Source organism: Megascapheus bottae, chromosome 22, assembly GCF_031878675.1.
Source record: "Megascapheus bottae isolate mThoBot1 chromosome 22, mThoBot2.hap1, whole genome shotgun sequence".
Classification (NCBI taxonomy): domain Eukaryota; kingdom Metazoa; phylum Chordata; class Mammalia; order Rodentia; family Geomyidae; genus Megascapheus; species Megascapheus bottae.
Window position 1 is genome coordinate 23,612,071 of NC_143530.1, and position 15,768 is coordinate 23,627,838.

Sequence of the window (15,768 nt, forward strand, 5' to 3'; positions counted from 1 at the left end):
ATCAAGTGTCCTATGTCGTAAATGAAAAAATCAAGTAAAGCATTCCCTCTCCTTAATCTTTGACTAGGTGAGGATTATAACTTCTCATATCTGAGGATTCAGGGTAGATATCTCCTTCATGCCAGATTCTCCATCTAAAAATTAAATTACACTGAATGCTGGGGACTCACACCTCCAATCCTAGCTTCTCGGGTGGCTGAGATCAGAGGGTCTTGATACAAAGCCAGCCTGGAGAAGAAAGTCCAGGAGACACTAACTTCCACTTAGCCACCAAAAAGCTGGAAGTAGAGATTTGGCTCAAGTGGTAGTGTTTTTGGTTGAGCCAAAAACACTAGAGGAGAGCATTCAGGCTCTTGAGTTCAAGCTCCAGTATCAGCTCAAAGAATGAATGAATGAAGCATAAGATCCATGAGGTTAAGCATGTCCTTCCATCTGCGTGATGGGCCTGATTCTGAGAGCACTGACGTTCATCCAAGGAGAATGTAAATTTTGGGGGTGGTTGTTGAATGACTACTGGAGTTAACGATGTTAAGTTTGGCAGTCAAATGCTGGAGACTCCTGGCAGCTTATTCGGTGTTCTGAATGTTCACAGGCATGCTGGGGGAGGGGGCGGCTGCCCTGGGAATTGCTGCTGTCATTACTCAGCTATTAGATTGAAAACAGCTGCAGGGAGGGACTCAGCCCATTGTCCATTTTGCTTGTGATAGGGACAAGTTAGGCTGCTTCGTGGGCTCCCATGCTCCAACCTTCACTCTGAAATAAACCAAGGTAGAAAGCAGGTTTCCTGCATGCCTGGCTTATCAAAATGCACCATTCCTCTTCAGAGGGTCAGGACTCAGCCATCCATTCATAGAGTCTGAGTCATACTCCTAATGTTAAAACAAATGTTTATTTCAGAGGGAATTCTTAACTCTTGGCCCATTTTTACAGCTGGCCTTTTCTTGTCCAATCAAGTCCCCACATTTGATTTTATGCTGGTTTCAATTAGTTTTCTGTGTGTGTGTCTGTGTGTGTGTGTGTACATGCATATGTAAATCTAAAAACTACTGAAGCATTTCCTTGAGATGGCTCATGGGCAGTGTTCTCATTGTGTGAGTGTTAGAGGTCTTGCCTTCCAGCCCCATCTCCCTGTGAAGATGCATACCTCCTGGTGTGGTGAGTCTCGAGGGTTAATCTCACAGGAGAGCCTGTGTTGAAAGTGGAATATACAGGTCCATATTCTTTGCACATGTGCGTGTGTGTGTGTGTGTGTGGCAGTATTTGAAATCCTATTATGAGTTCAAGTTTTGATCCAGCACCGTAACATCACATGCAAACATCTAGAAACAAATCCAGAGCTGCTTGGCCTTTCTAGGAGGCAGTTTATAAGAAAGATCAATGAGTTGGACAGACACAGGAAAAGACAGTGCCAGGCAAAGAGGGGAGAGGTATGCTATAATACCCAAGGGACCTGGCATTCAGTCTGCCAGGTGGGTGAGAAGTTTTACAGTGTTTTGAACAAGGTGGGAAAGCAGGATGACAGTGACAGAAATGGCTCTGCTGAGATTTTAGGGATGAGTTCAGAAGAATGTAGAGCAGCCAAAGACCTACTGTGGGAAAAGCCATGAGGTGGAGGCAGCGGTGGTCACCTGAGTACTGTTCAGTTTGGTTTGCATTTTGTGTGTGTGTGTCTGTGTGCACTCATGGACGTGCATATGTGTGTGTGGGTAGTGCACGTACATGCACCCACACAAGGCTACAAAACAGGATGGATGGTGAAGTTCCACGTAGGCAAAGTGTGAGGTATGGAATTGAGAAACCAGAGGTAGGACAGAACAGTGGTTCTCTGCCAGCAGACTGGAAGCATCTGATTCTCTAATGACACCTAAGTACAAGAGCCACATGGTGAGAAGGCAGGGGACAACCAACAGGAGTGTTGGTGTGAGTGGCAGTTGCTCTGACAGAGCTGGAAGACACTGATCTCCAAAGGCCTCAAAAAACAGCCATGTGCCAGGCACATGCACAGCTTTCTTATGTGCACAAAGCCACAGGCTCCAGCCATGTCCTCCACTTAACGTATTCTGTTGGTATGTTCAGTGTCCAGTGGCTGATAGCTAGTTAGGCCAGTTCACTGCTTCTTACATGACTGCCATTGGAAGCCCCCTGGGTAGCTTTTTCTTATGGGCTTTTGGCTTGGGTCTCATTACTGTGAGCAGTCCATCTGTACCCCTCCATGCTGTATCAGCCTGGGTATGAGCAGATGTAAGTCTAAGTGTTTGGTGCAGTCTTTGGTTCTCAGGGCATTTTCATCACTAAACCTGATGACCTTGTGGACTTCATTGTCATCATCTTCAGCTGTATCTTTATTGGTTACATCACAATGTTAGAGTTCCCACAAGACTGCTTTTGCATCTGACAAAAATCACAGGCTCCTGCAGTTCCTGAAATCACCCTTGGTGTGAAAGGACTCGTAGAACTTGCTGGAAATCATTACATTCATGGTGGTGGCTTGTTACAAGGAAAAATGTGGGTATGTATACAACACAGTTAGATGGAGGAAGATGCTGGGAGGGATGCAGGGTGAAAAAGATACTGGGAGGGATGTAGAGTATTTGCCATCCAAGGCCTGAGGAGGTACAGTGTTGCTTCTAGCCCTAACGCTGACAGTAGTAGAGTGGATGAAGGCTCACCTGAGCCCCTATATAGAGATTTGTGTTGTGTTGTCATGCTCTGCCCTCAAGGCTGATCTGTAGGGTTGAGATGTTTCTTGACGTCAGGCAGATCCTTTTTGTCTTAAGTTCCTCAGAGGTGGGAACTGAGGCCATGAGGCTCAGACAGAACACCCCTAGAAGCTAGCTATTCCAAGAATCCTCACCTCCCAGGAGTACAGGACAAAGGCCAGCCTGTGCTTCGGTGAGCTGATTTCTTGATGGCTCATTTGAAACCCACTGCACAATCCAAGCACTGGAACCCAGTATAGTGATTCAGGTGAGCCAAGAGTTTTGTTTTGTTTCTGCCATTTATTGGCCTGTGATTTTAGACACATGATTTACACTTCATCTCGGTGTTCTTGTCTTGGAGATGGGATCATCACATCCAGACTGTGTGTAAAATAGCACCACCCTGGCACAAAGTAAGCAGTGAGGACATCTTCTCCTATGGTGCCTGGGGAACACAGTTCACATCAACTCTCAGTTACTCTGCAAGTCAAGAAAATGCCTAAAGGATATAGTGTCACTTGTTTCTATTCATTTCTGTGCTACTATCACAAAATACCCGAGACTGGGAAGTGTATATATGTAATAGATATTTATGTGGCTCATGCAAGGCTAGGAAGCTCAAGATTAAGAGGCTGTGTCTCTGAGAACCCTCTTGCTGTGCTATGCCGTGGGTAGAGGGTGGAAGGGAGAGAGCAGACATGTATGCAGGGAAGGGGTACACTCATCCTTAGCAGAACGCTCACCCACTAACTAACCCACTCCTGCATAGCAGCGTCAGTCACCCAACTCTCAACACTGTTGCCTTGGGGCATAGGAACTTTGCAGGAACACTGAAAATGATGGCACCTAGAGACTGCCAAGCCAGCAGAGAAGGGAAGCCTCCATATGACTGCTCTGGAAGAAGAGTGCCTACTTTCTGAATCCTCTGGCAACTTGAGCTTTCCTTTCACCAGGTCATGTGAAGGGCAGTGAATATTTTCAAACTTTCCCAGAGTGACCCCCGTTGCAAAAGGACATCTTTTAATTTGATCTTCTTATTCTCTGTTGATGCATCTGGTTTGTTCTATCACCCTGAAAATCAGCCCCCTGGTGGCCAGTAGAACACAGTGCAGTGTCCTTGAATTGTGGCTAGGCCTCTGTTTTTGTGTAGTAAAGCTCTGGGAGTGAATAGTAGCTGGCAGCCTTGCTAGGGGCTGGGGAGAGAAGATGGCACCTCCCTGCCGTGCCTCTATGAATTACTCATCCAGAAAGTTCTGTAGAGAAGCAGGCAGGATAGAACTAGACACCATCACCCTTAACCCTGGCCAAGAAATGAAATGCCAAGGGGGAGTTTAGCCGTATATTTCTTTTCTTCTGTAGGTAGAATCACTTTGATAACTTAGGGTGTGAATGAGAGTCTGTTGTGTATAATGTCATACATACAGTCTATCAGACAGGAGGAGAGGTAACTTCTCTAACACCCATGGTAACCTCTTTTGGGTAAAACATAGATGTGAGGAATAAAGCAGATCTTTGACGTGTGGATAGTTTGAAGCTGATGTGTTCATTTCCTCATGTGGCTGACTGAGATGAACAACAGACAAATATAATTGCTGGGAAATTATGAGGGCATATTACCTGATAATTATATTTATGATAATGACCATTTATTTAATGTATATATTATTGCAGGCTTGCACATAGGAGTCCCTTTCCATTTTTAGGTGACGATAACAAGGAGAATATGACACATTACTGAAATACTTGCCTCCCTAAGCTGTGACACGTATGTAATTTTGAGTAAAATTAAAATTACATTAAAAGGTAAATGAAAAGATGACATGCACATTTAAACAGCTCTGTGACCTTTTATTGTCCATAGCAGTACTAACATTAACATAATGTCTTCCTGTCATCATTCATGACAGACATACTGTTTTATATGAATATTCTTAATGTATCAGTGGCTATCAGTGAATGCTTCATGCATTATGCAGTAAAATTTGTCACTGGGTAGATAAGGATTTTTTGTTTATTTGCTTACTTATGGGTCTTGGACTCTGGACCTGGATGCTGTCCCTGAGCTCTTTAGCTCTAAGCTACTGCCCCTACCCCTGGAGCCACAACACCACTTCCAGTTTCCTAGTGGCTAATTGGAGAAAAGAGTCTCATGGACTTTAGTGCCGGGGCTGGCTTTGAACTGTGATCCTTAGATCTCAGCCTCCTGAGTAGTTAGAATTACAGGTGTGAGCAGCTGACCCCTGACTTGCATAAGGACATTTAACCAACAGTTTGGAATGACAGGTTCCAGCCTGCCAACAATGATTCTGACTAACTTTGCTACCTTGGCGAGGCCTTCCCACAAGTAGTCTCGGGGCCAAAGTCTGGAAGAGAGACCCCCTCCCTCTCCTTGCAACAATTTACACCAATCCAGGGTAAGAACCTCTAAGTCCAGCTGTTTCCTCTCCCCACCCCCTTCCCTCTTCCCCTCACCCCCGCCCCCCAAGCTAAGACCCAGCACTGTTCCCAACCTGTGGCCAAATAGAGGAATGCCAGCCCTCCGCCATCCGGGCGCCTGAGGAAGCTGTTCTGGGAGGAACACTTGAAAGCAGAAAGGTATTTGCTTTTGTACTGAACCAGGAAAGGTCTTGACACAAAGGCATTTCCAGCTTTTCTTAAAAACTCCAGCTTCAAACCCTGCTGGACAATTCGCCTGGGACCCGTTTGGATCCAGCTGGCGATTTTTCCTATCTTGAGCCTTTCCAGGAACTGGAGCTCAGGCAGGCAGCCAGAGGATCCTGGGGCTTAGTCACAGTGGCCATGTTCTCCAGGGCAGTGACTTGTGGAGCTCATTTGGAAGGCGAGAGAGTACTCAGACCTCTCACTTTCTCCTCTCTGCAACACTGCTGGGACCCAGAGCATCGTTTAGTGGGTGTCCCGAAGCTTGGCGGAAGAGTCCCCAGCTCATAGAGTAAAGCCAGAGCTCTCTTCTTGCCCCTGATAATGTGTCACCCCAGATATAGGTCTGGAATAAGTCATGATACAATGCAAAGATTCCTTGAGCATGCCCTCTCCCACTGTGGGGCCTTGTTCCTATGTATTTAATGGCAAAATAAAAACGCAGCTTTTTGCCATAACCTGTACTCAGAGGAATACTTCCTGGCCCATTCTGCAGCATAGCCAGGCAGAACAAGGAAGCAGTCGCCAATCCTGTGCCACCCACCACCCCAGTCACCTTTGTCCCATCTTCAATGTCCCCATTGAAAAATACCCAAGTTCACACAAGGGTTTGCATGAGATGATTGACAGGTGGTAGGGGATCAATTAGTGGGAAGTCTTTGTATCTGTTCCCAGAGGCTGCCACAGTGAACAACTTAGGACCACAGAAATGCATTCTCTTCTACCTCTGCACGCTGAAAAGTGGAGGTGAAGGAGGGTGACAGACCACACACTCCTTCCTCCTTGCTCCACAAGGTGTCCAGGAGGCTGCTCCCTTGTCTCATCCAGCTTCTGTGGGCTCCAGATTTCCTCCACTCGGGACAGGATCGCTTTGTGCCACATGGCTCTCTCCTTTGGATGGCACAGTCTTCTCCCTGCCTCTCTCTTGCAAGGACCACTGTTGCTGAAATTAGGGCCCACCTGGATAAACCACATTGATCCCTAATTGCATCTGTTAAGATTCTCTTTGCAACTAGATGCTGTCACAAGGTACAGATAGACACAACTTTTAGGGGTTTAGCATTTGAGACACTACTGTTTTATTGAGGATAATAAATGAAGTCACTGTTTATTGTTTATATCCTCCAGCACTTGGGGAGCCTTTCTAATCCAGGTTGTAAATTGTCTGCTCTGCCTTCCCTCATTGATTTTTGTCAGTACTAGGGCATGAACTCAGAGCCTCATACTTGCTCAGCTCATAAGCTTACAGCTGGAGCTCTACCATTTGAGCCACTCCTCCAAGTACTACTTTGTGCTGATTAATAGGAGAGGGCATATCTCAGACTCTTCTTCCTAAAGCTGGTTTCACACATGAGTCCTTCGGGTCTCAGCCTCCCTGGTAGCTAAGAGTACTATCCAAACAACTAATGCTTAGCATCCACATAGGATCTTCCTGTCCTGTGTTGGCCACTCAGCCAGATCCCTTCACCCTGGACCTGCCCCACTGGCTGGTATCCTCCAGCACTCATGAACTCAACTGCTCATCCCTCAACAGCTCATCAACAGTCTATTTCCTTCCTCTGAATATTTTCTTCCTTTTTCATTTTTTGGAGGTATTAGGCTTCATGCTACTTAGACAGAGGCATTACCACTTGAGCCTCAGCTCCAGTCCTTCTTTTGCTTTGGTTATTTTTAAGACAGGGTCTGGCTTTCTGCCTAAGCAAGCATGGGTTAGGATCTTTGCTTTTCATGCCACTGGGGATGACAGGTATGTGACATAACACCCAGCCACACTGGCTGTAATACAGGATTGCCCCCCACCCCCTACCATCTCTGCCTTCTAAGTAGCTGGGATCACAGATTTGAGCCATCACATTTGACTGAAGGTTGCATTTTAAAAATGAAGTTTAGTACTCCAACCATTTGCCTAACTGTTGGTACACATTGAGGGCACACTCATATAATCCCTGGCTCTTTCATTTAAATCACTCGATCCAGATATTCTCTACCCTTGTAACAATCTAATTTGAGCTAGAAAGCAAACAAACAAACAAGGGTTGGCATTTATGCTTGTTCTCATTGATCTTAATTTTCTTGATTCTGTGTCATCCCTTCCCAGTCTCTGAGGATTTGTCTGAATATGAAACCTAATACAGTAATCACTTCTTTCAGCCTTCTATTACCACTAAAGATGATAACCAAATATTAATAAGACATTGAAGAGAACTAAAAATAGAATGGTGGCCTGCCATTTACTTCATGCTGACATTGAACAATTAAGGCCCACTGTATATCCTAGAGACGGAATGCTCAATGAATAAAAATGTGACCCATTCCTCTGAAAGCCGGCTTAGTTGGTCAGCCATGAGGCATCTAATTATAGCTTGTCATCTAACGCATCTTTCTTCATCCTGGATACTCCAAGGATGTCGTGTTTGGGCTTATTTTTCATGATTAATCAAAATGCAGCACCTTCTGCCAGCACACCAAGCAGTTCTTTCGCTCTAGTGATAAAAGGATGTTGGCAAGTCAGGACTTCTAGAATCGTCGCCCTGTCCAAGTGGCCTCTGCCATTTCAGCAATCCATCTCCTGAAGTCGCTCATCATTTTCCCACAGAGCTTGAACAACCCTTATCTGAAATGCTTGGGGCTAGATGCCTTTGAACTCTGTCTTTTTTTTAATTTTGGAATATTGGCTCATATTATACTGAGATAACTTGGGAATGGAACCCAAGTCTAAACACAGAATTCATTTCTATCTCATATACACCTTATGCACCCCAGCCAGAAGATCCTTTTATGCAACTATTTTAGTGTCCCTGGAGAGTCTCACTGCAATCTGAGGTCACGTGAGGAATTTTCCACTTAGGATGTCATGTCAGCATTCACAAAATTGGAGATCGGGGACTTTCCTGTTAGAGAAGCTCAGCAGGCGATATGCCTCTCCTCCTAAAGCTGCAGCTACACTCTGGCTCAGGCAACAGACAAGGAAGGCTCTGGATACAGGCAGAGCAGTGCAGTCTACTTAGAATATCATCATGTGTTGGATTTTAGGGTCATCTTGGATTCCACGCGATTAGTTGTTCTTCACTGAACCTGGATTGCAAAAGCCATGTCTTCAGCTCCTTTTCTTATCACTTCCCATTCTGAATCAAGGAGAGTCACCCAAACTATAGCACAGATACAAGTATGAGGTTTCTTTAGTTAAGTGTCTTCCTTCTTTTTGGAGATGAATCATGTGTCAACTTTATAATATGCTCATACTGATTTTATAAGGGCCAGGAAAATGGAACATTTGTCATTGAGCACTTGGGTTTAGGGCCCCCAAAGTGAGTAACTGACACTCACCTGAATATTCAGCTATGTATTTACAAGGCTCCCCTCAACTCTCCGTGTATATGTAGCACCAGTTTGGCTACCCAATACCTACTCGGTTACAAAGAGGCGAGAGATGTTTAAGTTGCTCGAGTTGAGGTGTAGACATTTTCGTCATAGACTTGAATGTATCACATGTCTGGTAAAATGAAGGTTCCAAGGCAGGAGTTTCTTCATTTATGTTAAGATCCTGGGATGCTGGGGTCACTGCTGTAAGGACACACAAGGTCTTCCTTATGCCACTGAGCTAAATTTTTAAAAATCCTGTTTGCGAGGTCAATGTAAATGTGGATGTGCACTTATAGATTCATAAACGCCTACGATGAGTGTATTCAGAGCAGGGAGTGCCAGGCAAACCACGGGTAGTAAACCCTGAGTAAATGTGTCTTCATTCCTCTCTTAAACCCCCTCCTGCTTTCCCAGTAATAGTGTTCAAAGAGCGATCTGCATGTGTGGCTCTCTGGTAGCTTAGCATGTATATTATTGTGCCGAGGCCCCATGTTTCAAAGAAGCCTTTCTGTTTTGTGTATACTCATAAGTGAGCTCCAGGGACCACCCCCCCCACACACACCCTGGCAAGAGGCAGGACACAGCGACCATTCTCTGCAACTGGGAAGAAACCCTGAAAGCACAAATCCAATTCACCTTTTTATATAAATGTTATTTGCTTTTGTTCCCTGTCTTCCTTTTCTGGCTATATAAGTTACCTACCTTTCCACAAATAACCATTCCTAGCGCCCCCTCAGATTTGGTGGCATGTTATTGCGCCCCCTGGTGGTTCATTGAAAATAACAAGCTCCACTTCCTAGGGGGCACATTTCTCCCTCAAAGGAACATGTAGACACTGTGGCTATTGGGACAGAGAAAGGACACATCATCTAGAATTAGATCACCCTGTCTAAGCCGTGCTCTGCACTGGTAAATACTCTTGCATTTAGGAGAGAGCTGGATATGCCGGTATATAACTGCATTTGCCTGTGCATGCCACTATTTGGGAGACTGAGGCAAGAGGATCACTTGAGCTCAGGACTTCAGGGCCATTTTGTGGCAACCTTATGAGATACCTTCCTTTTTAAAAGTATTTCAGATTGTAAGCTTGGTATTGTGGGGCATGCTTGTAATCCCAGCATTAGGAGAGAGAAGGATCTCAGATTCACCTGGGCTACATAGTAAGACTCCATTTTAATGAAACCCCAAAACATAGGTAGGTAGGTAGATAGATTTTTTTAATGTAAAAATATGTTTTAGAAAGGATTGGTTATGTGTATCAGCTTGGCCCAGGCTACCCCATTTTCTGTATTAATCATTCTATCTTTGACTTATCACTGGAATTCTCTATGAAAAGTCCTGTTTGTCAGTGGATAACTTTTCAGAAGAGTAAGTTTAAATTTGCTACATCAGTCATGTTTTGTGGACCACCATTAGCAGAAGCCCTGCTCAGTTAGCATTCAAGGCAAACTGAAGACAGTGTTTTCCTCTCCAAATAAGCTATATAAATAAAACTGCACTTCTGAGAAACAAGTCAGCATTCTTTTCCCAAATTTACAAGAGCTGATTTCTTCAAAGTACCTTAAGAGGAGTTTTCTAGTTTTGTATGTTGTGCATTCACGTGTGCAGGCAGTTTCACATTTGCATTGCTAATGGGCCTCTTCTTGAATGTGTTTGACATTTTACTTGGCTTTGAAAGGACTTTTATGCTGCTGCTTTGGCTTTCCAAGAGCTGCCTAGAGCTAATTAACCTATTCCCTCACTGGCCGGGCCTACTATATGCAAATGTTCTCATTTCAGATTCTGACATATCACTCTTGCATGAGCAACCCTAATGAAATCCTGTGGGGTTTTTACTGGATCAGGGCTACAGTGAGTGCCAGCAGGGGGCGCACGCAACCGTTCTGTGAGTAGACCTCAGCAAAGAATGTTCAGGAGAAGCTTGTGGGAGTTTATTCAGTCCCCTTTTTCTTTTTCATTAAGTTGTTGTACAAAGGGGGTCCAGCTCTGAGTACAATGCATCTTGATCAATGTCACCCTTCCATCATTCCAGTCTTTTTCTAACTCTCAAAAGCCTAAGAGAAATGGTCCTTATTAGTACTTTTCAAACAGCTAAGGACAACTGTGTTGATGCTTTTGTCATTTAGTTTAATTCTGCCCTTGTAAGTGATTTGTGAGTATCATGAGGTATACTTTTGGATGTGGTTTTGTTTTAATAAAAGAGACCTGTGCAACCAAGTTATTTAGCACCATATGAACCCTAGTGTGGGAAAGTAAATAACTCCTTGGAAGCTGTGGTAGTTATTCATTTCTTCAGCAATATTTTGTTTGTATACCAGTGTTGGGCTTGCACTCAGAGCCTGGGAGCTGTCCCTTAGCTTTTTCATTCAAGACTGGTACTCTATCACTTGAATCACAGCTCCTCTTTGATGGCTCTTTGATGGCTAGATGGAGATAAGAGTCTCCTGGACTTCCCTGTCAGGCTTTGAACCACATTCTCAACTTTCAGCTTCTACAGTAGCTAGGAGTATAGGGGTAAGCTAGCAATATCACTTAAAGTATTTCTTTTTACTCTTTGTTTGTATAAGAGCTTCTTTTATCCCCTTGTCATGTAAGAAGTCCTATTACTAGAATGTCCTTTGATGTTCAGACACCACATCTGTAAACCTGAGCCTTTCTAGATACCTGGTCAAAATCATTAAGAAGGGTTATCTTTTCTGTTGTGTCATTTCATTGTAGTAGCTGTAGATCAAGAACCGCTAAATCACACTCTCCATTCTCTTTGCAAGTTCTAGGTTCAATTAGGAGAGTGTAACCTGGAGGGGAAAGATTAGAGATCTCCAGACATGAGAAGTGGTGGAGAGAATGGGGTTGGACTATATTAGGCTTCTCCCTGCTACCTCAGCATGGTTGATGATTGAGTGCTAAAGGTAGCTGCTTTCTAATGTTTTCAAATCCGGTCATGGTTAAGAGAAATAAAAAAAAAAAAAAAGAACTGAGAGCCTGCAATTCCCACAGTCCAGTTGCCATAGCTAATGGCACAAGGTGTTACTCTGGTCTGTACCTGCTGTCCTGAGGAGCACTCACATGTTTCTGGTGGCTGTGGGTTCCTCTTAAGCCCATTGAGTTATGCTTCCTGCCAGCTGGGTACTGTCACACAGTGATGGTTGAGATGCAGTGGCCACTAAAGGCTGAGACTGGAGTCCAGAAACCTTGAGACGGATGTTCTCAAATTCATAAGATCTGAGATACGTATAGGCAAGTCTGACCTGCTTGAATGTGGTTTTGTCTCCATTAGTGAGGAGTTGATTCTTTCTGGAGACAAACGGACAGTTTGATGTGAAGACAAAATTTAAAAATAAAAGTGGAGAAAGTAGGGAGACAAAGCTAAGGAAAAGCTCAATACAGGAGCACTACCTACTGTGTTTTCTTTTGAATAGTTAGTTGTACAGAGTAGCTTCAACTCAGCAAACCAGTTTATACGAACAATGCATCTTGATCAGTTCCTCCCATACTGTATTTTCAAGGCTATATCCAAATGTATTTTCTAACTGTTCCAGAGACTTCTGTTGGCTTTCTGTTGCCATCTGAGGTGGATGTTCTACCCTTTACAGGGTGTAGACAGCAGGACGATTATGGGCTACCTCCTTGGAGGTGGGGGATATCTGTAAGGGTGAGGTTGGTGGGTCATGATGGAAGAACGCCCTTAGATCCACTATGGTCCCTGAGACCAGCTGTGATCTTGGAGTGTTGACACTGGCAAAAGAAAAATAGTCTGTGAGGCCCTTTCTGTTCCTAACTTGTTCCTTCCCACAGCATGGTTCTGAAGACAGGATCTAACTGGTCCTCACTGATGTCATTTGTAAGCATAGTTTGGTTTGTCCCTCTGGTTTAAAAAACAACATTATCATTGATGAGGAAAGCTGGATGCTGGTGGCTCACACCTACCACCCAAGCTACTCAAGGGGCTGAGATCTGAGAGCCAAGTTTCCAACCCAAAAGGGGCAGAAAAGTGCATGAGATTCTTATTGGTCAATTGACCAGCAAGAAGCCAGAAGTGGAGTCGTGGCTCAAGTGGTAGAGTGCTATCCTTGAGCACAGAAAGCTAAAGGACAGCACCTAGGCCTTGAGTCCAAGTATCAGTAATGATACATTTAAAAACAAACAAATGAGGAAGGATACCACACAGCTTCTGGAAAAGAAACATCAGGAAGACAGAGGGACAAGAAAGAGGAGTTTTGAGGGTGTCTTAGGGGAATTGTGGATTCCCAAAAATGCCTGTGCTTTGAGCTCGTGATGGGCTCTATTTCCTCACCCGCCCTCCCCAGCCTGTCAACCCAGGGATGTTTATATTGCATCCGCTTTGGTGTGCGGACCTAGGCGGGAGGTTTGGGAATGAATACCGCATGCCAAAGGCTTTCGGCCAGATGTGGCTGGGAATGGGGTTAGTTTTTCCCCTCCCCGCGTCACCAAAGCTGACATTTCTGTTTCCTTCTCCCTCTCCCTCTCCCCTTTCTCAGGATCCGGAGCTGCTGCTGGCCCAGTGCGTCCTGGGGGAGATGATTCCTCATGAAGAACCTGGGTCCCCCACAGCCATCCAATGTGACAATCCGTGTATCAGACTGAAATCCCAGCCCGCCCGCCAGTGAAAGCAGCCACCGTGGAGGGGGGACGGCGAAAAATGAAATCCAACCAGGAGCGCAGCAATGAATGCCTGCCTCCCAAGAAGCGCGAGATCCCCGCCACCAGCCGGCCATCGTCCTCGTCGTCGGAGGAGAAGGCCGCGGGCCCGCCCAGCGACAACCACCGCGCGGAGGGCGGCTCGGCGGCGGGGACGGCGGCGTGGCTCCCCGGCCACCCCGGCGGGGGCGCGGGTGGCGGGGGCGGCAGCCGGGGCCCCGGGGGCGGGCGGCACGGACCGGTGGGGACCTCCACCACCGAGCTGGGTTTACAGCAGGGAATCGGTTTACACAAAGCACTGTCCACGGGGCTGGACTACTCCCCGCCCAGCGCCCCCAGGTCGGTGCCCTCGGCGCCCACGCTGCCCGCGGCGTACCCGCCCCCGCCGTCGGGGACCCCGGTGTCCCCGGTGCAGTACGCCCACCTGCCGCACACCTTCCAGTTCATCGGGTCGTCCCAGTACAGCGGGCCCTACGCCGGCTTCCTCCCTTCCCAGCTCATCTCCCCCTCCGCCGCCAACCCCGTCACCAGTGCGGTGGGCACGGCGGGCGCGGCGGGCGCCACCACTCCGGCCCAGCGCTCCCAGCTGGAGGCCTATTCCACCCTGTTGGCCAGCGTGGGCAGCCTGAGCCAGGCGACCGGGCACAAGATCGAGCCCCCGCCGCCGCCCCCGCCGCCCCCACCCCCGCCCCCGCCACACCTGGGCCGGACCCCCGCAGGTCTCCTCACCCCGGGGTCCCCCCCTCCGCCCGCCCCGCAGAACCATTATGTGCACATCTCCGGCTCTCCCCAGAGCGCCGCCGCGGGGCGCACGGCCTCGCCGCCGCCGCCGCCCGCCCTTCCGGTCCACCTCCACGCGCACCAGGCCATGATCCCACACGCGCTCACCCTGGGCCCGTCCTCCCAGGTGGTGGTGCAGTATGGGGGTGACTCCTCCGGCGGCCACTTCGTCCCTCGGGAGCCCCCCAAGAAGACCGACGGCTGCGGCAGGCTGCCGCAGGCCAAGGAGGTGTTGAACGGGGAGCTGGAGAAGGGCCGGCGGTTCGGGGCGTCCGCCTCCGGAGACCTGGGCTTGGGCAAGGCCGGCAGCAAATCGCTCCCGCACCCCTACGAGTCCAGGCACGTGGTGGTCCACCCCAGCCCCGCGGACTACGGCGGCAGAGACCCCTCGGGGGTGCGCGCCTCGGTCATGGTCCTCTCCAACAGCAGCACGCCCGCTCCCGACCTGGAGGTCCAGCCGGCCGCGCACCGCGAGGCCTCCCCGTCCACCCTCAACGACAAGAGCGGCCTGCATCTCGGGAAGCACCACCGGTCCTACGCGTTGTCCCCCCACACGGTCATTCAGACCACGCACAGTGCTTCGGAGCCTCTCCCGGTGGGACTGCCGGCCACCGCCTTCTACGCGGGCACTCAGCCCCCGGTCATCGGCTACCTGAGCGGTCAGCAGCAGGCCATTACCTACGCGGGCAGCCTGCCCCAGCACCTGGTGATCCCCGGCACCCAGCCCTTACTCATCCCGGTGGGCAGTCCGGACATGGACACCGCGGGGGCCGCCTCTGCCATCGTCACCACGTCGCCTCAGTTCGTCACCACCGCCCTGCCCAAGAGTGACAACTTCAACCCGGACGCCCTGGTCACCCAGGCTGCCTACCCAGCCATGGTCCAGGCTCAGATCCACCTACCCGTGGTCCAGTCGGTGGCCTCGCCCGCCGCAGCCGCCGCCGTGCCACCCACCCTGCCGCCCTACTTCATGAAAGGCTCCATCATCCAGCTGGCCAACGGGGAGCTGAAAAAGGTGGAGGACTTGAAGACGGAAGACTTCATCCAGAGCGCGGAGATCAGCAGCGAGCTCAAGATCGACTCCAGCACTGTGGAGAGGATCGAGGACAGCCACAGCCCTGGGGTGGCCGTGATACAGTTCGCTGTCGGGGAGCACCGCGCACAGGTAACCTGTGCCCGGCCTGCACGGGCCTGGGGAGGCGGGGAGGAAGGGGAGAGCCACCCCTGGAAAGAGGAACTGCTGGTGTGACACCAGATTGTGAGATCTTTTCCTAGTCCACCATGTTTTCTAGGAAAATCCAGCCCTACCTGTGTGTCTACAAGAATGAACGTGTGTGTGTGTGTGTGTGTGTCTAGAACCAGTCAGTGGTTTTCCCCCCTCATTGTCAGCAGGTGTTTGGGCTTCTCATCGGTGAGATGGAACCCACCACCTGGAGGGTAAATTGTTAGACTCCAGGAGCCAAATGACAGATTCGGCTGGGAATGTCTCTAGAAGAGGTTGTCACCAGGGCGTTGTATGTACAGCTTCCCAATCCTAGGGCAATCGACTGCCCTGAGCCATTGTCAACCCCCTCTCTGGGACTCAACCATTCCCCCTCCACTCCTGCTT

At 48.3% G+C, this 15,768-nt stretch overlaps 1 protein-coding gene across 5 annotated transcripts in view; it reads left to right on the forward strand.

Moving 5' to 3' along the window:
• The window catches only part of Atxn1 (ataxin 1), a 407,426-nt gene that overhangs the window by 373,072 nt on the left and 18,586 nt on the right, over positions 1 to 15,768 (forward strand). For 4 of the 5 annotated variants that reach the window (XM_090356347.1, XM_090356348.1, XM_090356349.1 and 1 more), the window contains one exon: positions 13,220 to 15,324. In XM_090356347.1, the coding sequence (XP_090212473.1) occupies positions 13,381 to 15,324 (1,944 nt within the window). In that variant the 5' untranslated portion in view covers positions 13,220 to 13,380. Of the gene's footprint in view, positions 1 to 2,425; positions 2,510 to 13,219; positions 15,325 to 15,768 lie in introns of those variants that run through there. The other variant, XM_090356351.1, reaches the window with a different exon arrangement.